Genomic DNA, 26,235 nt, shown 5'->3' with positions numbered 1-26,235 from the left:
AGCACTTTGTGCTATACAAATAAACTTTATTGGTCGAACTTGATTGATTGGAGCCAGTTAGACTTGACCTCAAACTGTGTCTGAATCTTCCCAGGATTGCCAGATAGTGTCGTCCATGGTGCAGCCGCGGCTTCTGGCCGTCCTCACCGAGCAGCTGTACTACGACGAGATCGCCATTCCTTTCACGCGCATGCAGAACGAATGCAAGCAGCTCATTTCGTTGCTCGCTGAAGTTCACATAGACCTTCAAGATCGCCTCAACAGCAGCGTTTTCACCATAGACCAAGCCAACGAACTGGTAAACCTGCATTTAACGTCTCCTTCATGCAGAAACCTGAGAGACTCCTTAACCAAATTACACACAGTTCATCAGGAGTTGGAAAACATTCAGTTAGTCATTATAAAATCACTAAGCTTTTGCTGTTTTGTGTCTGAAATATTCCAGATATTAATTCTTCTCTTCACTCCGGTAATTTTCCACAAGCCCTGAAAACAGAAGTAATAAAATGTTCTGGTTTTGTTGTAAAGTAGTTCAGATTTCTGCAGACTGGAGTTATTTTTGTGATTACAAATTTGGGCAAAAAAAAAAAAAATCATGCCTCATGTTCCTCAAGGCTCCATTTTTTATTTAACATCTTCCTCTTTTTAAATATGCTGCTGAGGGTGTTTAAAAATATCATTATGTGTGTGAGGGTCAGAATTTTCTTTTGCTCATTGCAGAAAAATGGCCTTTGCCACATGGCTTAGGAGGATTGTCAAAGTGACTCATATCTCATTATAATCAATACTAAAAGATACTAATTTGCATAAAATTTTGTATCAAATGATCCATTCTTATTTGCACAAATTGCAGTTGAATTTCTTCTGGCAGCAGCGCCGCTATAACAAACTCAACTCCTTCATTCTCCAATGAGCAGCTGCTGTACGGTTGAAGCTCTGCTAACACGGCGAGACAAGACAGAAAAAAAGCTTCATTTCTATCATCAGATGAAAATAAATCAGTTTTTGACGTGTATCTTTAGCTGACAAGTTAAAACCAAAAGCCTTATTCCCAGTTGGTCTGTCTATGAGGCTTGGAAATGTCAAATGATGCCACATGCTAGTTATGCTAAAGCTACAAGCTAACGGTGTGACACTGTTGTAGCCATTTTTGTTAAGCTTTTATGCTAATGATTCTTTTCCTTTTTGATGTTTGGTTTTATGTTTTATGGGGGTTTTTTTATTACTAATTTTCCTGCAAATCTCTTAAATTTCCAATGTATGAAGGTGCTAACCAAATAGATTAGCCAAGCAGCTCAGTTAGCTTTGATAATCATGTTAACTCTGTTTTGTGGATAGAAAGTGCTACATTAATCCAGTTTGTCTCTGTGAAAATAAAACTTCGTCTTTCTCGTTGCCTAGGTTACCACCATCTTCACTGAGACGACGGCAGGTCTGAACGTGAAGTCCAAGCAGTGGCTGGCGCTGGAGAGCAAACGACAGCAAGCCCAGTCTACGGTGATGGAGACCAACACGGAGTGGCAGCAGCTGCATCTGCGCGTCCACATGTTCACCGCCTGCGCCGCCATCAACCTGGAAGTGCTTCCCGACAAGCTCAACCCTCTGGTGCGGCCGCTCATGGAGACGGTCAAGAAGGAGGAGAACACCCTGATCCAGAGTTACGCCGCTTCGTTCATAGCCAAGCTGCTGCAGCAGTGCGCCGTACGCTCGCCGTGCCCCAACCCAAAGATCATCAAAAACCTCTGCGCTTCGGCGTGCATGGACCCCTCGGCCACGCCCTCGTCCGCTTGTCCCGTACCCACAGCGCAGGAACAGGCTAAAGGTTTGGAGAGATCAACTACAATAATCAGAACATTAAAGCTGCAGTATGGGACCTTTATAAAGAACATGTTTTTGTTAAAACTGTCACCATCTTACAACAGTTTAACCCTTTCAATCATAGTTTCAAATCTCCAGTTGGATATTTTTGCTTATTTTAATTGTACAAAGTTCTTCAAACATTCTGTGAGTAAATATATTTGTCCATTTTTTTTCATAACTGGAACGCTCAATATCTAGAAAGTTATTTATGCAATTTACCGTCTATTAAAAGCATGCCCCTCAGATTAATTTCACTCCCTGCTACGGTGGGAGTGAAATTACTTCAACAACCAGATATCAGCTGCGCAACGTCTCCCCTTTCAGAAAACGTTTGAATTTTTCTGATAGCGCAAAGTGTGGCGGAGTTACGGTACTGAAAATTTGGCTGTGTTGTCACTGACGGGCTGGAAGGGTTAATATGAACCAGATAATCTGGGAAAATATCGATCTCTTCCACATCCCCCTTCCTATTGCTGTCTGCTCCTGACCAGAATCAACCAATCAGAGCCAGGAGGAGGAGCTTAGTGCTGTCAATCATCCTCATGTACATGGTTACAGGAAAACTGCTTATCTGCTGTCATTAGTGGCTATGCTAACTAGTCTTAGCATTCACAACAAGTTCTGCAGAGATCAGCGCCACATGGAGGATGATTGACAGCGCTAAGACCCACCTCCTGGATATGATTAGTTCTTTTTTAAAACATTTTTTATTTGAATAGTAATACATTTGTTATATTCTTAATAATAGAGAGATAATTCACACACATACAGTCCAAGTTTGCCTGGGTTCTAATGGTGCGTAAATGAATAAACATTTGATTCAAACATTTAGATCAGAAGTAAATGACCAAACGGATAAGAAGACTAACAAAAAGAGGAAAAAAACACAAAAAAACCCCAATTTCATTTCCACACACAAACAGTTTTCTTCAATCTTATTTTCCAGAGTCGCATATCTATATTTAATTTTCTTCATCTGAATTTTGTATCTTTAACAAATGAATAAAACAAAAACCAAACCTCTGCAAATTTTTATTGATTCCCCTTCTGTCGCTAACATTTGTCTAATCCCAAATGCAGCATTCAGACTATCTGAACAAAACATTTTTTCTGGCATCCAAGAGACTCATTGATTGGTTATTTCTAGTTGGCACTGGGAGATTATCAGAGATTAAATGTCTCATAAATATCGTTTTTTTATAAAAGTTACGTACTTCAGCTTTAACGTGCAGCATTTCCTTGTCTCAATGTCTAAGGAGGTGGGCTGGAAAGAGATGGCATGCATCACGTAGTGAACAAAACCCAGGGCATCATCACTCTGTACCGCCACCAACGGGCCGCGTTTGCAATTACAAGCAAAAGAGGTCCGACACCGAAGGCGCCAAAAGCCCCGGTGATGGAGCTTCCTCCTGGCAGCACGATAAGCTCCGATAACGACGAGGTAAAGATGGACGCACGTTTCCTCACACCCATCGGCAGCAGATTCCCTGTGAACAGTTTTTTTTCTCTTCTTCTTAAAGAGCAAGAAGCAATTTCTTGTTCAAAGACGGGGAGCGGAGTTTGCCCTAACGACCGTTGCTAAGCACTTTGGTGTGGACCTCAACAGGAGTCTGCCGTACCTCTGGGAAAACACGGTGGGCCCGTTGAAGGCGGTCGCCAAGGAGAACTTCTGCATCGGTACGTCGGCCATTTGCAATAGAGTTATTGCAATAAACTTATATATTAGTAATATGTTGGTAACTTCATAATAATGCAAGTTCCAGATTTTAGGCCTTCAGGAAGTGAATTCTCTGTTTTGTTTTGTCCAGTTTTCAGCAGTAAACTCTCCAGGTTGTTTCAGTATTTGTGCTTCTGAACCAGTGTGTGTGTGTCCTGCGTGTGTTTTAGACAGGCAGGCCCAGCTGGAGAGAGGCGATGCGGCAGCTCAGGAATTGGTCCACTCTCTGCAAGTTCTGGAAGTCATGGCTGGAGCCATGGCGGCCGAACTTCGACCTTTGGTAAGACCGATGGTTCATTCTCTCTCCTGTAGTGGCTTCGTGATGCTACCGAGCCCCTTCTGCGCTTTAACCGGTTCTTCCCAAAACTTTAACTCAACAGAAAATTAGCAAAAAAGTCACAAAAATGAATTAAGTGGAACTAAGTGCGCTGAATGTTTTCAAAGTTGGAAAAAGCGCCAAGTAAGAAATTGGCGCATTAGCAGAAGCGTGCCGTCCACCAGGAAGCAGACTGGATTCATTGATCCGGCCTGTGGATCTACAGCCCAACCAGAACCATCATTAACCGGTTAAAGAGAGAACAGGCTGTAGTCAGAACCTGCCTGCAATCCCAGTTACATGCTGCTGTTTTTGACCCAAATATCTCCAAACACTCACCTCTCCTCTCTTGTTCCTCCTAGTTACTGGAACACCTACCTCATTTGTTTACATGCCTGCAGCACCCGTACACGGCGGTGCGGCACATGGCCGCGCGCTGCGTGGGCGTGCTCAGTAAGATAGCCACACTGGAGACCATGAACAGTTTCCTGGAGTCTGTGCTCCACTGGTTAGCTGCTATCGACGACTGCACGAAGCAGGAGGGCGCCATCGAAGCGCTGGCTTGTATCCTTCAGTTTATCCATCAACCACATTTATAACAACCCCTGCTTACTAAAATAAAAACCTTTTCATACCTGATTCGATTTTAATCAATATTTAAATTTTTTAACATTTTTTTCCCAATAATTAAATTATAAATATTTTCAGAAAGTTGGTTTTATTCCAATCATCATAAGATGGATTGCGAAGCATCAGGGCCAGACTCAGGATTTTTGTTTAATTATGAGAATATAGTCATAATATTAGCAGAATAAAGACACAATTTTACCAGATGCATGTCTTAAAATTAAACATAGGCCTGTCACAATAAGCCATAAATCAGTTAATGACATGGTCATTAAAATGAGCTCAATAATTTACATTTGCATGATTTTTTTTCTGTCTTTCTACCAAAAATTGGATGAGAAAAGTCTTCAGTCTGCTGCTTTGCTCTCAAAATTGTCCTTTGTTTGTTGGACAATTTTGTTTACAGAGACTTTATAATTAGTTCTATTTATTTTGGATATTTAAAATGTCTTTCTTTTTAAATGTTCATTAAAATTTTAAGTTTATTTATATTCATTTATGTTACTTAAAACTTTCCTCTAAACAATTTTATCGTTTATCGCGATAACTTCTGGGGCAATTTATCGTCCAGAAAAATTTACTGTGACACACTGATGTCACGATGTTACTCTGGTGGTAATCTGACTTTATTCTTTTTATTTTAACTTCGTCTTAAATAATAAAAAAATCTTTGTCCACATAAATGGAAGCTGTCAAACACTCTTATCAAACAAGATGGCCGCCATGGTGCGCTGACATCACTCTGAACTATGGAAACCTAACATTGGTGAAAAAAGTCCAGATTCTTCAAAAATAAAACAAACATTGGATTAATCAATAAAATCGGATTCACACCAACCTTTAATCGCACTGTTGACGTTTGTTTCGGAAACGTTTGTTCCCTTAACCAACGCGCTCCAGGTGTGATGGAGCAGCTGGACGTCGACATCGTTCCCTACATCGTGCTGCTGGTCGTTCCCGTTCTGGGCCGCATGAGCGACCCCAGTGACAGCATTCGTTTTATGGCCACTCAGTGCTTCGCTACGTTAATCCGCCTGCTGCCTCTAGAGGTTTGTTCTCCCGTTTTATCAGTTTAAATATTTACTGTTGGCAAAAGAACTGAAAACTATGACATTACTTCATCGATCTGCAGGCAGGAATACCAGACCCGCCGGCCATGTCGGCCGACTTGATCCAGCAGAAAGCGAGAGAGCGTCAGTTTCTGGAGCAGCTGCTGGATGGCAGGAAGTTGGAGAACTATAAGATCCCCGTGCCGATTAAAGCCGAGCTCAGGAAGTACCAGCAGGTGAGCTGTTGGCCAGCCGTCTGAGCAGCAGATGAAAACTGAAATGGTTTGAAATGAATACAAATATAAAATAAAAAGTAAAAACAGGAAAAAAGTGATTTCTTACTCACTTAGATAAGAAATAAAACGGACAGTGTTCAGGAGCTTCAACTACAAATGTCATTTTCCAAAATTAGCTTTGTTGTTAGTTTCCAGTACCGTTAGCATTACTACAGTTATTCAGCTATTGATGAAATGTATGGAGCATCATAAAAGTAAAAAAATGCATATTTTTCTCACTCTACTACAGTTTTACCTTCCACTAAACTTTCCCTAAATATTTGTGGATATTATATATTGAACCTTGTGTTTGTTTTTTCTTATCAAATTCATGCTTTATTTAAAAATAGAAGCTGAATAGAAACCGAATGAAATCTACGTTACTTTGTGATCTGAGTTTTACATTTTAGACTAAGTGAGATTAACTTTTTGTAGATCAGGTTGTTTGGAGATTACGCCTCTCTGATACTGACACAAACACGCTGCTGTGTCCTGCAGGACGGCGTGAACTGGCTGGCGTTCCTGAACAAATACAAGCTGCACGGGATCCTCTGTGACGATATGGGCCTGGGGAAGACACTGCAGTCCATCTGCATTCTGGCAGGAGATCAGTACCTCAGGTGCTCACTTCAGGTTCATTTAATCAAGGACAGCAGTTAAACAACGTTACACGATAAAGTAACTGTTGCTCTGAACAAAGGTTTGGTTGCAAAGAAAACAAAGTTAGAATTAAAGTCTCCCGTCACACTTTCTCTGAATTACTACAGCTTCTACCAAGCTAGTTTGATTAAACACTCAAGTTCACCTGAACCTTATAAACAAAACATCCAACTCCTGTTTCCATGGCTACAAATTCCCATGAAGGTCCGAGCTTTGTAACGGCTCTGAAATGTAACTTCATTCATTTATGAAAAATGCTTCTTGTGTCTGTTTTTGAAGCTCTGATGCCAACTCTGTACTTTTCAGGGCTCAGGAATATGCGAAGACCAAGGCAGCAGACTGCAGCCCCCTGCCCTCGCTGGTGGTGTGTCCGCCCACGCTGACGGGCCACTGGGTGGACGAAGTGGCCAAGTTCTGCTCCAAAGAGTTCCTCAACCCGCTGCACTACACCGGGCCCCCCACGGAGCGAATGCGGTGAGCATCAGTCAGCTAGCCGCAGGAGCGTGACTCAGACGTACCCTGCAGGACTGAACTAGCAAAGAAAGCGTTTCTGTTTTTTCATAAAGCCTATAAACACTTGGATGACTAACTGAGGTTCTGCGTTTCAGGTTGCAGCATCAAGTGAAAAAACACAACCTGGTAGTCGCTTCCTATGATGTCGTGCGGAACGACATCGACTTTTTTAGGTGAGGATCCGCCGAGTCTGTTCTTTACGTACAGCAGGAGTGTCCAAACTTTTTGCCAAAATTGTAGATTCAAAGGAAATTGCAGGTTAAAACAAACAGCCTAAAATCAAGCAGATAAAGTAGACGGATATTTATTGTAGAGCAAAAACTTTAAAGGGATTTTTAAATACTTTTAAAATCCCTTTAAAATAAAAGGAGTAAATTTTACTCAGACATTTCCTTCTTTTTTCTAGAAAATTTCTGAGATTACTCTCAAAATTTATTTTTTGGCTTAAATTTACAACTTCTTCTAATTTAGCATGTTTGGTGTATTAAAAAGATTAAAAAGAAATGCATCTATTTTTCAGTTTCTTTTGGGTTTGAATAAATTTCAGTACTAATAACAGGATTTGAGTCACTTTCTATCACGTTTGCTTCTATCAAGTTTAAGAAAGAATAAAAGATGATTTATAGCAAAGTTGGCTTTTCAGGAAAAGTTCCGTTTGGTTTAAACTTGGTTATAAAAGGATAAATACTTTGTCGTACTTTACATTTTCCTGTGTATGAAAATTGTCAATTTTTACCCTGATTACAAACTAAAGTCTCCGTCTGAATCTAAATTTGTATAATTTTTAAACTGCAGTTTGGGCCGCAGAAAATAGTCTAAGGGCCACAAATGGCCCCCGAGCCGCATTTTGGACACCCCTGGCTTAGTTCCATTATAACAAAATTTCTGTTTTTTATTTTTTAACAGAAATATAAAATTTAATTACTGCATCTTGGATGAGGGTCATGTGATCAAGAATGGGAAAACCAAACTGTCCAAAGCCATCAAGCAGCTGGCGGCCAACTTCAGGGTCATCCTGTCGGGAACGCCCATCCAGGTGAGTCCTTAGAGGAAGCGTCGGCTCCCCCTGGTGGATCCGCTGAAACCCTACGCTTCCTCTGCAGAACAACGTCCTGGAGCTCTGGTCGCTCTTCGACTTCCTGATGCCCGGCTTCCTGGGAACAGAACGCCAGTTCGCCGCTCGCTACGGGAAACCCATCCTGGCCAGCCGCGACGCCAAGAGCTCGTCCAGAGAACAGGAAGCTGGTACGTCGTGTTCCCAGAATGCAACGGTCCAACACAGCCTGGAATAATGATTCAGGTTGAATGAAATGACTGAAGGGTTGGAGAGGAGAACAGGAAACGTCTAAACATGCCAGGATGTCTTTCGGTCTTCCCTCTTTACTTCCTTCCCTTCCTCGTTTCCTTAACTTTCGTCCTTCCCTCCCTCCCTTGTTTCCTTCCTTCCTTCTTTCCCTTGTTTCCTTCGTTCCTTCCTTTCTCCCTTGTTTCCTTAGTTCCTTCCTTCCTTCCTTTCTCCCTTGTTTCCTTAGTTCCTTCCTTCCTTTCTCCCTTGTTTCCTTAGTTCCTTCCTTCCTTTCTCCCTTGTTTCCTTCCTTCCTTCTGTTTTATTCTTTAGAAACTGAATTTGTTTATAAATGTTTAATGTAGAAATTGTGAATGACGTCATGCATGTTGTAGTTAAACTCTTAAGTTTGTCTTTTCAGAGTAAAATTGAACTTTATTTTCTCCGTTTTAATCTGCTTATGCGCGTCTCCTCCTGCCAGGCGTCCTCGCCATGGAGGCTCTTCATCGGCAGGTCCTGCCGTTCCTTCTGAGGAGGATGAAGGAGGATGTGCTCCAAGACCTTCCTCCTAAAATAATCCAGGACTATTACTGCACTCTCAGCCCTCTGCAGGTACATCAGCTCTCTCCGTTGGTTATTCACTTTTAAATACTTATAGAATCAATTACAGACGTCCGACATGTTGCACTACCGTTCTAGATGATAGCAGGAGCTGAAATGTGTAAAATAGCAGTGGGTGGGATTTGGGGACCTCTTCAGGCCAGACTGAGGATTGCAGTGAACAGAAAACTGCTTTTTGCCCCATTTGGGGCAAAAATTCTCAGATCAGCTAGAAAAACACCTGGAAGTTAAATATGAATTAGTTCTCAGGTTGTTTCCAGCAGGGAAACAAAATCATCCTGCATATTTTACACGTCTCGGATTTAAAGAAGTCAGCTGGTTGCTTTCCTTTCTTTCTTTCTACTGTCCTTCCTTCCTTTTTTTTGCTTTCCTTCCTTTCTGACTTCCTTCCTTCTGTCTTTTTGTCCTTCCTTCTGACTAACCTTCTTTCCTTGCCTTCCTTATTTCTTTCCTTCTGTCCTTCCTTTCTTTGTCCTTCCTTTTTTTGCAGGAATCAGGACTGAAGGATGCGTTCAGATGTCTGGCTCTTCTTAACAGACTAACATTTCTTCACCTGGATTTGTTTTCAGTCGTTTTCTCTGAACTGTTGCTGTCTAAATGCTCAACATGTAACATTTTTCTTTTTTGTTCTCTTCTTGTCTGATCTGTTAAAAACCTGAATGCTCTATCAGGTTCAGCTCTACGAAGACTTTGCAAAGTCTCGAGCCAAGGCCAGCGTGGAGGACAGCATCTCTGCAGCCTCCAGTGAGGAAGAGGAGAAGCCCAAGCTGAAGGCCACGGGTCACGTCTTCCAGGTATCAACACTTTTTATGCAAACTTCGGTTTGTTTATCGTAATAGACATGTGATCAATATCAATAGAAAGAAACGTTTTTATTTAATTTGATCATTTCGCTGGAGTCTGATCCAGAACCGCACAGCATTCTGGGGGATGTAGGCAGAGGAAACATTGGAGTAGAAGTTCACCAACCTGAATATAAACTTTAAAACATTTTTGAATGCGAGAGTGGTCTAGTCAAAGTCCAGATTTAAATTTAATTAAGAATTTGAACTTTGATGTTCAAGTCTTGCAGCATCAGACGCTCTTTGACTGATTCTTTCCATTCGTTTTCTTGCAAAGACTTTCATGCTTTTCAGATCATTACTCTGCAAAACTTGTCATTTTCTTTTAAGTTTGGGAATTAATCGTATTTATAATTTATTGTCATGAAAATTTTGATTTATTGCTTTCACAATAAATTCCAGTTAATGTTTGAAACTTCAAATTTACTATTTTATCCAGTGAAAGTATTAATAAATTTGTCAATATGTGATTAGTGATGCAAATCAATTATTTTTGTGATTGGTGTCCTGAAGAAGTGGGAATATTTTTCAAGTGCAGTGTTTGTGTGACTACAGTTGCTGTCATGCAGCCATAAAAAACAAATAAAATAAAATGAAAAACAGCCTAAAAAAATAAGCAGTAATTGGTTATCGTCACGTTTATTATACCATAAAATATTCCAGTAAAATTTTCAATGCAAATCGCCATCATTATTTTCCTTCTGCTCCAGATTTGACTTGGCCGCTGCATTGTGTTGCTTTCTGTTGTGACTGCGCTGTAACCTGACCTCCTGTCCTTCAGGCGCTGCAGTACCTGCGGAAGCTCTGCAACCACCCGAACCTGGTTCTGACGCCGCAGCATCCGGAGTACAAACGCATCACGGAGCAGCTGGCGTGTCAGAACTCCAACCTGCGCGACATTCAGCACGCGCCGAAGCTCTCTGCTCTCAAACAGGTAGCGTGCTGAGGCGCCGTTGCCTGTTCTTTTTTTATGCTGGTGTGGTTCTGACGTGCTCTCGCTCTCCAGCTGCTGCTGGATTGTGGTCTTGGTGGCGGCGGAGGAGTGGAAGGCGGGACGGAGGCGGTGGTGGCGCAGCATCGCGTCCTCATCTTCTGTCAGCTGAAGAGCATGCTGGACATCGTGGAGCACGACCTGCTGAAGCCCAAACTGCCCACCGTCACCTACCTGCGGCTGGATGGCAGCGTGCCGGCCGGCCAGCGCCACTCCATCGTCTCCAGGTACGCCACTGTGTCAAACATGAGGCTCTGGGGCCAAATCTGGCCCGCAGCAGCTTTTTATGTGACCTTTTTATTATTCAGTGCCTCCAGTTTTTCACAATTCTGCAAAAATCCAAACAAAATCAACACAGATTTCCCTTAAAAATTGTCAAGCATCATGTTTAAGTGATTCTAACTCCCACCTGCAGGTGGCAGTATTTCTTACTTTTACAACACTGCTGCCTCAGCATTACATCCGTGATCGATGTGGCGACTAACAAAAAGTCACATTTAACATCATATAGAAGTGCAAATATTTCTAAATTAGCACCAGAAAATTAGATTTTCATTGCAAAAAATTAGGGATGTGACCCAAAATGAAAATAAGTTTGACACACATTTGATGCTAAATTACATCAATAGAAGTAGAAGAACCCATCCTCTGTTTGTTGATGGGTTTGTAACTAAGGCTGATCTTCGTCTTTTCTGTTCCTCAGGTTTAACAACGATCCCTCCATTGATGTGCTGCTGCTCACCACCCATGTCGGTGGTCTGGGTTTGAACCTCACCGGCGCAGACACTGTGGTGTTTGTGGAGCACGACTGGAACCCCATGAGGGACCTGCAGGCCATGGACCGCGCCCATAGAATAGGACAGGTACTGCTGCGGGACGCTTTATGACCTCTCATGGAAAATCAGGAAGGGGAGAGACGTGGCATTTGTACTTCCAATTCTGTTTTTACTGCTTCTAAAAAACCCCTAAGCTCTTAAAAAAAACACCCAGCTGTTTTTTTAACAATAAGTTAATGTTGCCTTGCAACAAAAGCTGAGCTCCAGTATGTTTGGTCAGCTGGTTTTACCGCAGTATGCGATGTACAGTGGCTGCTGGAAAAGACAAGTGTTACCATTCAGAGCCACTTGCTGAAGTCTTATTTGTGCAGGAGGCTCCACTTCTGCTTTTCACGGTTGTATGGTTGTATAATTTCATATGTTTGCAGAGATTTTTAGGTGTAAGTGTAAATGTTGAGTCAGGAGGCGTGGCCAGTAGCAGCTTATTTGGATTTAAAGTGACAAGATGCCCTAAAACAGCTAAAATCTCATAATCTAAGATTGATTTTGTGCAGAAATTGTAAAGAACATGTTTTGTTTTGCCCTTTGACCTGTCCTGACCTGATGATGGGTCACCTCTAAGGCTCACCTTCCACTTCCTGTCGCCTGTCTTGTGCAGAAACGGGTGGTGAACGTTTACAGGTTGATCACTCGAGGCACGCTGGAGGAGAAGATCATGGGACTGCAGAAATTCAAGATGAGCATCGCCAACACCGTCATCAACCAGGAGAACACCAACCTGCAGAGCATGGGCACAGACCAGCTGCTCAACCTCTTCACTCTGGACAAGGTGACTGGAGACGGAAACACATTTGCTGAATTAGTTCTGATGTGATGTAGCGAATCACAGTCCAAACCTCCGGTGCGGAGGGGAGGCCTGTCAGCCTGGAGCGGCCGGTCGCTCCAGGCTGGGATGGGACCGGTACAACGCTGCCATCCACTGGTGGTGGTCTGTGCCTTACCACAGGCATGAAGATCTAAATTTCTTGGTCTGACCCTCTAGCTTGGAGAAGATGACTCCATTTTTCTGAGATGTATACTCCTCTACTTTGTTTATTACAGCCATGCGTAGCATCAACAGCTGAAGAAATCGAGTTGATTTCTTACACAAGAATAGAAAGTGAGACTTTTGACTCGTCTCTGCAGAGCCCGCATATTCTGGACATGAACTGTTTCGACTTTTACCATTCAGATAGATGCTACAGAAACTGTTTGCAAAAACAAGTCAGTTTCTTTCCCCAGTTTGTCTCTCTGTGTGTCCAGATGAATATCGTCTAGTTATTTGGACTAATTCATCCTTTTGGTTTTGTTTCTGGATGATTTCAGGATGACAAGAGTGACAAAGGCGAGCAGTCGTCATCGACCTCAGGAAAGGCGTCCATAAAGTCGGTGTTGGACGGACTTGGGGAGCTGTGGGACCAGCAGCAGTACGACTCGGAGTACAACCTGGACAGCTTCATGAACTCATTGCACTAGCACTGTTAGGACTCCGTTCAGCCATCTGCAGGCCAAGCAGGACCTGGCCAGGAGGGGAAAATAATAAAAATGGATCAGGGTTACAGTAGAAGGCAAACACAACCAGATCAGGAACTGTTCGTACATTTTAATGCTCTTAATTTGAAAGGTCTGGAGGAACAGAGCTTCTCCAAGGCTCGGTCCTCTTCCAGAACTTTTTTTTTTTTTTTACGTTGACCGTCACAGACCAGTAAACCAGAGCAAGCGACAAACATCTCCAGTGTTGAATTGCGTCGTCAGTGGGTGCCGCTCTCACCTTTCAAGCACATGTATAATAATTATAGCTCTAATTTATATCCGCGGCAGCAGGAGCTCGCTCTCTTCGCACTTCACCTTCCAGAGGATATTCAGTGTTAGCTGCTTGTGCAACATGTCACAAAGTCTTAAACTGAGCCCTGCCTGTCAGCGCTTCTCTGACGGATGGAAACCCAACACGGTTTGGATCACAAAGGGAACCCAGGTGGCTGTGACGAGCCGTGGCGCCGAGCCCAGACTGGTACCTGAAAACTTGGCCCAAAGTGTTTTAAAAAGGAACTGTAGACTTGTACATATTTCTCTAACTGCTGCTTTTTCTTTATGATAGTGGAATTGTAATAAATTCTGAAAACCTTGAATGTTGACCTTCTTTTCTGTTTGTGAGTGCCATGTCAAACTCGAGGCCCGCGGGCCAAATGCGGCCCGCCAGAAGTTTTCATGTGGTCTTTTACAGAGATTATAGATGTGCTTAAATATTACCTTACTAAAACATAGCCACGAGTTTCTTCTTTGAGGAAATATCAGCAACATTGTTGCAGGTTTTATTGTTTTCTTTGAAACACTCTGAGCGCAGGCATGTCACCACTTGTCCTCTGTCTACATTCATTGGGCTTACACCATTCACTGCAGTTGCGCTGCAATGGTCGCTAGATGGCAGTGTTGCACATTTGAGAACATGATCGTATCAGAAATTTGTATTGGAAGTGAATGTAGCAATCAAAATAATAGAAAATAGATAAATTTGTTAAGCTTTAAGCAGTAGAAAATAAGATCCAGGTTTAACTTTTGTGGCCAAATTTTGTCATATGTATTTATGATTAATTATAGTGTTAGGTTTTTTTTTAAATTTGGAAAACTAGGTGTAATTTTTTTTCAGTTTTAATTAGGGTTTTTTGTAGACTTTTTTTCCTTTTTATTCCCTACAGTCTTGGATGACATCCAGCTGGAAATATATATATTTTAACTTTTGTACAACTACGATGCAAAAGCAAATGAGGTGGATTAGCAGAGCTAGACAACAACAGATGACATCATTCAGGACATGACACTATAGAAATGTAATCTGAGCTGCCCAGATATCTAGCACATCATGATAGTCATGACATCATGTGATAGTAGGGTCTACCAGTAAAGTAGACCCTACTATCACTACAAACATCAGTTATAAAGCTTTAGCTCCTTCATTAACTCTGTGTCACACAGCAACAATCTTCAGTCAGAGGCCTCTTCAGACTTGTTGCAGGACTGACTGCTACTGGAGTTCCAACATCATTGACTTTTTGAAGATATTTGGATATTAGTTACAACAGCATTTAATTTCCCTTTGGCATAAATATTTGTTGAATTATGCTGCGTTAAACAATGAACATTGACTCATTGTACAAATATATTTGCAGGTAAATTCAGCAAACTACAAACTGATGCGGTTAAAAAAAAAAGATAGATTTAAAGATGTGAAATTATTCTCTGAATTTATGTTTTAACATTTAAGGAATTTGATTACATAATTCTATATTTTAGTTTTTGTAACATTAGCAACATTTTTTATTTGTGCTTCAGTATTGCTTTATTCAATTACAGCACAAATATTTACTTTCTGCCAGTTTTCCTTTATTGCCCATTCATTCATTTACATTATAAACCACTAATACATCACCAGCCACCAATCTCTTCCTTTAAATTTTTTTGTTTTACTTTTGTAGATCATTTTCACACTAATGTAAGCAACATCAGCAAGTTAACACATAAAGCTCAGCATTTCAAGAAACAAGACAGTTTAGTAACAATAATACAAAGGGATTTTTCAGCTTCCCAAAAAAATAAAATTAAGAATTAGCATAATAAAATTAATTTATTCAAAGTAAAAATACAAAATAATATTAATGACATGACCAGATATGAAGTTTGTAAAGAAATACATGAAATAAAAAAAATGTAAATATGTTTGAATTCCTTTTTTTTTCTGCAAAACTCTTAAAAAAAAGAAGAAAATTTCTCAGTACAAAGGCTACATTACTACTGGAAGGTACTAGCAGGTAGAGTAGGTAAATACACAGTAGAAAATGATTTTAGTGGATCACAACGCTTGCAATGAAAATAATTTCGCAATAAGATTTTATGCCTCTTTTTCTCATTTTCTTCTTTTCTACAAACGGTACAAACAGAGTATTGCACATTACGACAAAGAATCAAGGTTGTTAGCCTTAAAAAGGAGGAAGGGGGCGGGGCTAATTCAAGTCTCGCGTGAACAGAAAGGCCACCAGTCAAATTGATGCACCTTGGGGGCTTTCAATCAAGCTACAGGTGAAAACATTTGTGTGTTTAGTGTTAAAAATAACATTCTTCTCTTTTTCTGTGTCCAGTGACTTTCAGAAGTCTTTTTGTTTCTCCCAACTACATCAGGACAGCAAATCAATTCTTTCTTTTTTTTTTGCTATTTTTTTTTTATTTATTCTCTTTTATTTTTATTTTTTTTACAAAACAAAAAGAAAAAAAACGAGAGCACATACTTTTAGGAAACATAAAAAACTTCTCTTAAAAAAAATAACGAACAGAAGATCTCTTTCACAACTCTGGTCAGCATAGATGATTGGTTATAAATATAAAAAAGGTCGGGAATCTGCTTTAATTTCTTCTCAGAGCACCTGATATTTGAGCTTTCTGCTCTCTCAACCAATTAAACCAGTGGGAATCCTGCTTCTAAACCAGTAAAGTAGAGCCTACTATCACTACAAACATCATTATATTAGTTATAAAGCTTTAGCTCCTTCATTAACTCTCTTTAAAAAAAATAAATTCTTAAAATAAAAACATAAAAAATCATCTCTCTTGAAGAATTAAATTAATATACATTTGTCCATCTGAATAAACTTAGAAAATATGTTTCTCTCCTAATATATGTCAAAACTGAGGTATTGCAAAGGATTTTTTTTTTAAATCAGTCTTTCAAAAAAAAAACTGCTGACTGTTGCAAACTGTTTTCAGATACAAAGTGTAGTGCACAACAAATACAGGAAAAATAATAAAAATAATCATAAAGAATAGAAAACTGGGTAAAAAGGGGGCAAAGAAATGTTTGAAAAAATAAAAACTCTCCCCAGAATTCACTCATTATTCATCAGGAATATTATCTCTTCTGCTCAGGTCCAATTAGTTTTTCTTAAACAGAAACACAAAAGCAGGAAAAACAACAGTTTACGACTGAAAACAGTAACACACACACACACACACACAGTTTCCGTCACCATCATCATTTTTTTCAGCTTTTAATAGAACCCAAAAATATATAATGTCCACCTTTATTTTTATTTCATTTATTTAGCAGGTCCGGTACTTCAAGCTTTGCAGGAGACAAAAAAAAAAAAAAAAAACTATTAAAAAATCTGGTGATTGCGTCACACATCTTCATCTCCGCCATTTTTCCCATTTTTAAAAAAATATATCAGCATGTGTAAGGGCTCAGTTTATCAATCTCAGATCTCCAGTAGCTTTATGGGGTTTTTTCTGCTTAATCACTCTCCAAAATAAAAATAAAAAAGACAAACAAGTGAGCTCTTTGGTTGCGTTGTGACGTAAAAACGCTTTTGTCAAGAGTTGGAACGAACAATAAAGTTTTGCGTGCGTGAACAATATAGTTTTACGTGTTCGTTTTTTTTTATTTAACCCCGCTCACATTTTTGTCTTTTCTTCAGGTCAGATTCGACGTTTTTGGCCTGAAAACCTTCCGTCCCAGGTGTGTGTTCGTGTGTATCCAGACGTGAATCAGTGAGAATATTTTACATTTATATAACCGACGGATATACGTGTGCATATGCTAGCTAGTTTATGAAGTTTCACAGGACTTCTATGTCGGACACTGATGACAGTTAAAGCGAATCACAGTTCTAGGCAGATCTAACTACGTACAGTATAAAAAAAGTAAAAAGAAAGAAAATTGCACAATTATAATCAACAATCACCGCAAATAAAGTACTTCACCTATTACAGGTTTTAATTGTAGTCCTACACTTCATTTGTGAGTAATAGTTTAAAAACCGCCGTCGTCCTGATCTGCTCGCGCGGCGTTGCTATGGTTACCTGTTCCCGTCCAGTTTAAACGTACAGCGTCGTGCGAAAAGTATTCACAGCGCTTTAACTTTTTTCATATTTTCCTTGCACCAAAATCACGCACTTTAATGTGTTTTAATGGGATTTTTATGTGATTGATCAACAGAAAGTACCGCAAGCTGAAGCGGGAAGAAAGTTTTAGAACAAACGTCGCCATCTTTACTTTAATTTCCCTGAATAAAATCCAGTTTTACCTAAATATTAGCATCCAGCTGTTTGTAATTTTATTTCAGGCCTCAAATTAATTAAACATATTGATATCGGCTCAATAAATTAAAAAAAGTTGATATTTATTTTCATCTTACTGACATTTGGTTTTGGCTATTTTTTTTTACTGGTGTCAAAACGGTAGAGAAATATTTATGATGTAATATCATAAATATTGGTCCAATAACCAGTGGTAAATATTGGTTACTGGACATAAATCCAATATTAATTTTGATATCGCTATCAATCCAATTTTTTTATTTCAGTGCAGTGCAAGTGTTCAATCTAAATGTGAAAATCTGAGAGATGCACTAAAAAGTAGCACACTGCAACACCACCAAATCTTGCCAAGTATTTTTGCTCCAGTTTCTAGTGACAAAATATAATTTACAAGTAATTTTTCAACAAGATATAGAGACTTGTTTAAAGTAAATAATTCCTTAATATTGGTCAAAAAGTGCTAGTTATATTGGCAGATTATTTGACTAACAACGGCCCCTGCACCGTTACCTAGCAACGCCAGCCAAGCCCAGCCCGTTACCTAGCAACCCAGTTCTAGTTCCACTGGCAGATTGTTTCACTTTTAACGAGAAAAATGTCTTCTTGTGGAAAAAAAAAATCCAACATTCCTCATCAATATTAATGTATATTTATTTAAAACAAGACCCTGTTTATTGTTTAAAAGTTACTTGTAAGTTATTTTTTTTTCTTATTTTAAGTAAGACCAAAAATACTTGGTAAGATTTTCTGTTTCTGCAAAAAGAAATATTCAGATATCTGGGGGCCGGAGTATATTCCATTGTTCACCTATTGAGATTTTTAATTTGCAAATTTCCTCTACTACATAAATTACTTTCCATTGCTCTAATTTTATAAAATCCCAGTAAAACACCATCAAATTTTCAGTGATCTGATGTGCGAGTCCTTCAGCAGGGTGTAACACGGCTTGCAGTGCGTTGTGCAAAACATGGCCAGAATCAAAATAAAAACAAAAACCTGCAGACATGATACTGAAAAAGTGTTTTGCATGCAGTAGCCTGACTAGAACATGCAGTTAGGGGCGACCCCTGACCTCAAAACGTCGGCCATCATTGCCTGAGACAACTCGTCGTCCTGAAACACCGGCTGCTTCTGAATTCCTCGCTGGGAAAATAAAATAAAGTACTTAAGTTATCTGTTCATACCATGGGATTTAGCAGCAAAGCTCCCGCAGCAGTTACATTTACATTACACAAAAAAAATTATGTTATTATAAAAATAAAGACCTAGATATCGAACGCAAACTAATCTGATTGTGAGGTATGAACATTTACAGAGAATATATCAGTTGTCTTCAGAGCTGGTAATTGTTGCTACATCTGATGCCGCCTAACTTCTGCATTTATTCAATTAGCCTTTGGTAGTTTTTTTATTTATTTATTCTTCTTTATGATTTTAACTAGGGGCGACGTAACTACAGTTGTTTCAAAGTAAGTGCATGCTCCTTTTGCATAAAATTTAAACCATCTATTTAACGTCTAGATAAGTACAAAAAAAATAGAGCTATGTGTATTTTTAAATACGTGAGCGGTCCCGAGGGGGGACATACCGAACCGTCCCGTGTGTGTGTACGTGTGTATGTGTGTGTTTTATAGTGAGACTTTGTGCCAAAGTGCAAATTGTAAGCTGGTGGAGTTTTTCCTCCCCACAAAGCTTTGACAACGAGTTCAGAACCGAGAATCTGATCCGTTTCGCATTTTTTCCATGTCGGGTGAAGCCGGCGGGAGCTGTTGTCATTTCTTCTTCTTCGTCTGGGTTGAGGATAGTGCAGATCCGTGACCCCCCGCTGACCCCGCTGGCCCGCCGCCCTCAGCTCCAGCGGAAGGAGACGTGTCGAGGGCGGTCGCCGCCCTCCTTCACCAGCGGCTTGTGGAACTCGCGGCCGGCCCGGGAGTGGATGCTGGCCCAGCAGAACTCGCAGTAGTACTGCAGGCAGGTGACGTTGGCACAGAAGAACGGGGCGAACTTCCCGCCGCAGCGCGCGCCCTGGCACTCGTCGCACATCTGGTCGTCCAGGACGTACGGCTTCACCTCCACCTGTAGGGGGAGACGCAGAGAGGTCATCAAGAGTTCAACAAGTCCTGGCAAAATCAACAAAAAAATAAAAATTATGGTCACAAGATTACTGCAAAAATACAAAATATTATCAAGTAATTTTGGCCCAACTTACTACATTTTAAATCAGAGAAAAATAACTTACAAGATAGCAAGATATAAGAGCTTTTATTCTTTTTCGAACATGATAGCAGGATAAAATTACTCACATGAACAAGGAAAAGACACATTTTCAATCAATTATAAGGAATTGCTGATTTAAAACAAGTTCCCATCTCTTGCTGAAAAGCTGCTTTTCAGTTACTTTTGTCTTATTTATCTGCGATAGAATCCAGACCAAAAACACATGATCAGATGTCGTGTTTTGGCAGTTTTCTCCCCTAATTGCTGTTATTGTGCAAGACTTGTGTTCATAATAAAGCCCTTGCCGCCCCCAACTGAAGATAAACGACGTTAGCTGAGGTGGGCTGGACCCGACTGGACCGGGCCGGCCCACCCTCCCGGCTGACGCCCAGTCTGTCTCGGTCTCAATCGGCCGGTGCGCCTAAAATAAGGGAGCTGTGGCGCAGCTGGACATTCACGCATGGGGAACTACTATAATTAAACCGGCTCTATGTGTCTGCAACCTGAAACATCTGTTGAGATGCAGAGTGATTACACAGCCGGGCCGGGCCTTCCGGTTCTGTAGGCTGCAGAGAAGCTTCTGGCAGAGCAGGAAATAAATATACTTAACAGAGTATTTGGTAAAAAATCTACTCAAGTACTGAGTAACTGATCAAATTATCTATCATACATCATCAGACGGACCAAAATTTAAAGTGGAAATGTTGATATTTTAAAATTACAATAATTCATATAAGTAACAAAAAATAACAAAATCAGGCAAAAAAAATATTTTTTCCAAATCAGTTTCTCACTAAAATCATGAAACTGCAGGTGTGATAGAAATACTTCATAATCACAATTGCGTAGTAACTAGTTAAGCACATTTTTTCAAAAAAAGTTACTCAAGTAACTGAGTAAATGTAACCAGTTACTCTGGCAGCGCTAACGTCTCTCTCTGGTGAACTCGCTCACCCTTTTGTCGATGTCGTTGTGCTGCAGCTGGACAAAGCGGGCGCTGATGGCGGCGATGTAGCTCTGCTGGTTGGAGAACGCCACGCGCCCGGCTCCCTTCGGATATTTCAGCTCCGGGTCCGTGTCGATGCCGGCGTAGCAAACGCCTCCATACAGCCGATCCATTATCATCGCTAGCTCCACTGGAAGACGAGAGGAAAACACGGAGCCAAAAATAAGACTGGGTTTCTTCTACAATACACTGCAAAAATACTAAAAATCTGTATTACAAATACTTTTAGAGCTTCAGCCAAAACATGCAAGCGTACACTGTAAAAACAAAAATCTGGCCAAATATTTTTGGTCTAGTTTCAAGTGCAAATATCTTATTACACTTAAAATGAGAGAAATCAAACTTACAAGTAACTTTTCAGCAAAATAGAGGAGCTTTTCTAATTCAATAATTCCTTAATATTGATTGGAAAAAAAAAAAATTCTACCAGCAGATTATTTAACTTACAACATGACAAAAATGTGTTTTAAGTGAAAAAAAAACAACCATTCCTTATTTTAAGTTTTTATTTTTCATGTAGGAGTCATTACAAAATTACTACATAATTCTCCTAATGTTACTGCTTTATTCTTGTATTATTTCGACTTTATTTTCTTAATATTCTGGGCTGATCCTCACGTTCTGGCTTATATCTCATGATATTAAACTTTATTCTGATATTATCAAGAGTTTGGTTTTACACATTTGTTAAAACTGTCTCCATGTCTTGACAGTTTAATAAGAAACAGACCAAACCAAAAACAACCAATCAGAGCCAGGAGGCGGGGCTTATCGCTGCCAATCAACCTCAGATCCTGGACTTGTTAAATGTGGTAATGGCGGAGAAACCACTTAATGTTGCAGGAAAACGGTTTATCTGCTGTCATCAGTAGGCTAACTAGCCTTAGCATTTATGACAGGGGCTCGGGTGATGATTGACAGCACTAAGACCCGCCTTCTGGCTCTGATTGGTTGCTTCTAGTTTGGACTCTCATATTAAACTGTCACAATATGGTGACAGTTTCAACAAAACTATTTTGTAGAAGTTAGGCAATGCAGCTTTAATGATTAAGAGGGACAAAAACATCCAGTTTTATTATTAGTAGTTGACTGATTTCCTCTTTCTAAAATTGAACAAAATTTCCCACCCTGTCTCCCACTAACAGCAGCAGCAGCAGTTTCAACCTGCTGGGGGTAATTATCTGGGGGTCAGATTGCAGACAAGCTAGCGATGCTAATCCCGCTAAGAGAAAGGCTCAACCTTCCATTAGCTCATGAATTCCTAACGCGTTGACCTCTGGGTCGCCCTCCTGGGAACCCAAGACGAGGATTGCTTTCTCACCGGGAGATGCTTCATTACTGCCTTACTGCCTCTGGCTGCGGTTCACCTTATGAAGCGCATTTGGAGGCTTTAAGGGGCAGAAGCTGCAGGATTCATAACGGAGGGCTACCTGCACGCAGGGGCCGGGGAACCCCTCCAACGAAGATGGTTTTGCGCGGATCCAGAGGCTGGGAGCCGTCCATGACGAAGTCGCTGTCGCTCAGGTTCCAGGGACGGATCTGGACCTGCAGAAAAACAAGAAAAAAATAAACAAAATGGAAAATATTTCAGCTAAAGCTGAAATATAGGCGAGGAAAAGCGCTACAGAGTTAGCATGAAGCTGTGTGATACGGAGAAAATGGGCAGGAAGTGAATATTTAATCTGTTAACGAATCAGCCTCAGATTATCATCAGTACACTGCAAAAACAAAAATCTTACCAAGTATTTATCGTTTTCTTTCTAGTACAAATTTCTTAGTACGCTTGAAACTAGAAATTAGACCAGGGGAGTCCAAAGTGTGGCCTGGGGGCCATTTGTGGCCCTTGAAATCATTTTGTTTGGCCCCTGATCACAAGAATGTCAGAAAACAATCGACGCCCCAAAAATGTGAAAATTGTCTTTTTTATCTTTTTAATAAGGCCACAGTTTGAAGCCCTGTTTACTTTTTAAATAATATATAGATTTCATAAAATTATAGTTTATTGTTGAATAAAAAACAAAACTGAACTAATTTTTGCATTTTTAATTTAACAAATTTTGTGAACCACCAGTAGCTTAAATTTGCAAGTTTTGGTCCCCAGTTCAAAAACTTAACACCAGTAAATTAGACAAAACTAATTTAACTGCTCAGTTTAAGTCAACAATTCCTTAATATTGGTGAAAAATATTTGTTCCCCAGGCAGATTAACAACTAGGAAAAAATGTCTTGTTGCAGGTGAAATAATCTGCCAGAGAACCAGTAACACTCACTGGTTTGTCCTTGATGGTGGGACTGGACACACACAGGTAGAGCTTCCCGTCCTCCTCAATGCAGGCGTCGATCAGCGCCTGGACTGAAGCCTCTTCCTGGAAAAGCAGGAAGGCGTAACCTGGAAGAAAATGATTTTCAGGAAATATGACCTCCAGAGGAAATAAAAATAATCATATATTCAAACAATTTAACAGTTCCAGCGAATAAGTGCAGGCAAAAACATAAAGTCTAGTTTCTAGAGCAAATACACTTGAAATAAAACAAAACTAATTTAGAAGTAAACTTTGAGTTTAAGTAAATAATTCCTTAATATTGATGAAAAAGTTTAGATCCACTGGCAGATTATTTCACTTTTAACATTGGAAAAATGTCTTGTTATAAAATAAATAATCTGCCATTCCTTATTTTAAATTAGTATTTTTCATGTAGGAGTTATAATAAAATTACTACTTATTTCTGCTAATTTTACAGCTTTACTTACAGCTTTATTTTGACTGTCATACGGCTTTTCTCCCATTATTACGACTTTATTCTCATATCATCATGACTTTTTGTTGTACACTTTTATTCTCGTATTATTACAATTTATTCTGATAATTTGCCTTGTTGTACGATTTTATTCTTGAAGAACTATGACTTTATTCTCACGAGATTAGGGACTTTATTCTTATATTACAACTTAATTCTTGTGATATGAATATTTTCTTGTATTACAACTTTATACTCATTACTTTTTGTAGTACAAATTTATTCTTGTAATATTACAACTTTTTTGTATTATTACAACTTTATACTAGTAATATTATGACTTTATTCTCATAATAATGTGACTTCTATGACTATTCTTGTGTTATTAGGACTTTATTCTAGTATTACTGTGACTTAATTCATGTAACAACAACTTTCTTCTGGTATTATTGCAACAGTCTGATAACATGACTTTATTCTCGCTTTATTTTGACTCGGTGTAAGGGTACCAGCACTTTTTTCATCCATCTTAAGGAATTAATGGCAGTAAATACATTCCTATATTGTGCTGAAAAGTTACTTTTAAGTTAGTTTTGTCTCATTTCATGTGTTGTAAGATATTTTCACTAGACCAAAAGCACACAGTCATGTTTTGTGTTTTGCTCCTCAGGGGAACCGTTCAATATTTAGCAGCCTAACGCACTGAGTGACGGGGTTTTGTGCAGGAAAGAAAAAAGAGAAACTTTCTCAGACTTTCTGCATCATTTAATGCCGAGAGCAGAGACCTCCTTCAAGGTCAGAGCGACAGAAAACCGATTCAACATCCATCTAACGAATTAGAGGCACCAAAAAAAGACAAAGATTCAGCTGAGATGTAAACATCAGTGGAAATGGATAAAAACTAAACATTTATATCTTCCGCTTCTTTTATTCACAATGTCATTTTGTTCCTCTTCATTAAAATTGGTAAATTACCATCTAATCTCCTCCTGACCCATGTCTAGTTTATAGTATATTTTCTCAATTTCATCCTAATCCAGAACTAGAAAAACTGAAAACCACATTTTTACATCGTCAGCAGGGTTCGTACTTTATCCACAGTAAAATTCAGCATTTATGAAGCAAGTTTTCACATTTTTCCATCAAAAACAATACAAATGAACTAAAAACTGTTTAAATTCACAATTACATGATACCATTTATTAATTAACGTTTTGTGTTTCTATTCTACATTCAACAGTAGGAATAAAGCAAACTAAATTAAAACAACAATTAAGTAATCGATTAATAGTCAACTGGAGTATAGAGACTCAAAAAAAAGCCAGTTTGCTGAAAGAGCAACACAATCAGAGCAGGAATTAAACCAAAACTGCAAAAAACAAACAAATGTTGCATTTAAGATAAAAAAAAAAAAAAAACCTTTGTCTGTATTTATGTTTAGCCAAATCTACTTTTAGGCACCTTTTACTGACCGACTATTAATTAGTTTATCCAAAAATAGTAAGCAGATGTATTTCTAATATTGCATGAAAAAGGCAAAAATAAAAACTACTGATGATTAACTGATTAATTATCAAGATACATGATAATAAAAATAAACGGTAGTCGTAGCTGTGAAAATAATCTGGTTTCTACTGTAAAAGCTTTACAAATTTAGGCTTTTAATCAAATGTTACATTGAATTTTATTACAAAATTTCAGTTAGAATATCAAGCACTTTCCAAACCTTGAAAAATTTTAAGGATTTTAAGCACTTAAATGAACCCTGAAACTGATCTGGTTAAAGAGCAGCAGCTGTTGGTGCGTCAGCTGTTCTTTCCCGTTGGCGTTTATGTGTCACGGGAATAAGAAGTGATCTGATTGGCTGATCCCGGCGTGTCGCCCGGCGGCCAGAGGACGGACGGACGGACACACACAGAATGTGCAAAAATGGAGGAGCTTAAAAATGATGCTGTCTTTTTTTTTATCATTTATTTTTGATTTCATCCCTTCCTGAGTGGAGCTGCTAACGTTGAGACGAACAGAGAAAAGGAGGCGACAAAAAGAAATGGCTGACTCAGCAGAAAGCGAGAAAAGAAAAAGAGCGGAGAAAACATTCAGATTCAGAAAGGAAGGAAATACAAAAAGAAAAGGGAGGGAGGAAGAAAGGAGGATAGGAAAGAATGGAAGAAGACAGGAAGGGAGGACAAAAGGACACGAGAAGGATGGAAGAAATGAATGACAGATTTGAATAAAAAGGAAGGAAGGAAGCATGAATACACGAAGGAGTAAAGGAAGGAAGGATGGCAGAAAGAAAGGAAGTGGAGAAGAAGAAGAAAGGAAATTAGATTTCTACATCTGACAGAATCTGAAAATCCGATGTTTAACTGAATTATTTCTGTACATATCCAGAACTTTAAGGACAATCCTCAGCTCTATTAAACGTTTACAATAATCCAAAAGGATCTAATTAATTAAAACCATTATTTACACAGCAGGGCTAAAACACAAACCGCTACCAGCTGCTTTAAACATCCAAATAATCCCTCTGCTAATTGGGTTCACACACCGGAAAGCTGCCTCATCATCGGCCGGCTGACGCTTACGTAAGGACGGGATGTCATTCGGATAAATCTGAG

The 26,235-nt window shown here is 39.5% G+C and overlaps 2 protein-coding genes and 1 long non-coding RNA gene across 5 annotated transcripts in view; 2 read left to right on the top strand and 1 right to left on the bottom strand.

The window, feature by feature from the left end:
• The window catches only part of btaf1 (BTAF1 RNA polymerase II, B-TFIID transcription factor-associated), a 29,480-nt gene extending 15,780 nt beyond the window's left edge, over positions 1–13,700 (top strand). Inside the window, exons 19-38 of the mRNA XM_007566954.2 lie at positions 95–298; positions 1,402–1,822; positions 3,117–3,301; positions 3,381–3,537; positions 3,748–3,857; positions 4,256–4,457; positions 5,421–5,569; positions 5,653–5,805; positions 6,343–6,464; positions 6,811–6,978; positions 7,113–7,190; positions 7,924–8,053; positions 8,121–8,262; positions 8,784–8,914; positions 9,595–9,717; positions 10,547–10,699; positions 10,772–10,983; positions 11,460–11,619; positions 12,191–12,361; positions 12,898–13,700. Of these exons, the coding sequence (XP_007567016.1) occupies positions 95–298; positions 1,402–1,822; positions 3,117–3,301; positions 3,381–3,537; positions 3,748–3,857; positions 4,256–4,457; positions 5,421–5,569; positions 5,653–5,805; positions 6,343–6,464; positions 6,811–6,978; positions 7,113–7,190; positions 7,924–8,053; positions 8,121–8,262; positions 8,784–8,914; positions 9,595–9,717; positions 10,547–10,699; positions 10,772–10,983; positions 11,460–11,619; positions 12,191–12,361; positions 12,898–13,047 (3,321 nt within the window). The 3' untranslated portion in view covers positions 13,048–13,700. The remainder of the gene's footprint in view (positions 1–94; positions 299–1,401; positions 1,823–3,116; positions 3,302–3,380; positions 3,538–3,747; positions 3,858–4,255; positions 4,458–5,420; positions 5,570–5,652; positions 5,806–6,342; positions 6,465–6,810; positions 6,979–7,112; positions 7,191–7,923; positions 8,054–8,120; positions 8,263–8,783; positions 8,915–9,594; positions 9,718–10,546; positions 10,700–10,771; positions 10,984–11,459; positions 11,620–12,190; positions 12,362–12,897) is intronic.
• Positions 13,701–18,454: 4,754 nt separating this feature from the next.
• The window catches only part of cpeb3 (cytoplasmic polyadenylation element binding protein 3), a 43,477-nt gene continuing 35,696 nt past the window's right edge, over positions 18,455–26,235 (bottom strand). For all 3 annotated transcript variants that reach the window (XM_007566952.2, XM_016679076.1, XM_016679077.1), the window contains 4 exons: positions 23,149–23,267; positions 22,309–22,423; positions 20,827–21,008; positions 18,455–19,731 (listed from right to left, as the gene is read on the bottom strand). In XM_007566952.2, the coding sequence (XP_007567014.1) occupies positions 19,504–19,731; positions 20,827–21,008; positions 22,309–22,423; positions 23,149–23,267 (644 nt within the window). In that variant the 3' untranslated portion in view covers positions 18,455–19,503. The remainder of the gene's footprint in view (positions 19,732–20,826; positions 21,009–22,308; positions 22,424–23,148; positions 23,268–26,235) is intronic.
• LOC107838019 (uncharacterized) lies at positions 19,542–24,610 on the top strand. Its single transcript, XR_001664069.1, has 2 exons — positions 19,542–19,630; positions 24,288–24,610. It is a non-coding gene; the product is annotated as an uncharacterized LOC107838019 (long non-coding RNA).

This window comes from Poecilia formosa, unplaced genomic scaffold (assembly GCF_000485575.1).
Source record: "Poecilia formosa unplaced genomic scaffold, Poecilia_formosa-5.1.2 Scaffold201, whole genome shotgun sequence".
NCBI lineage: Eukaryota > Metazoa > Chordata > Actinopteri > Cyprinodontiformes > Poeciliidae > Poecilia > Poecilia formosa.
This window is presented reverse-complemented; position numbering and strand designations above follow the sequence as displayed.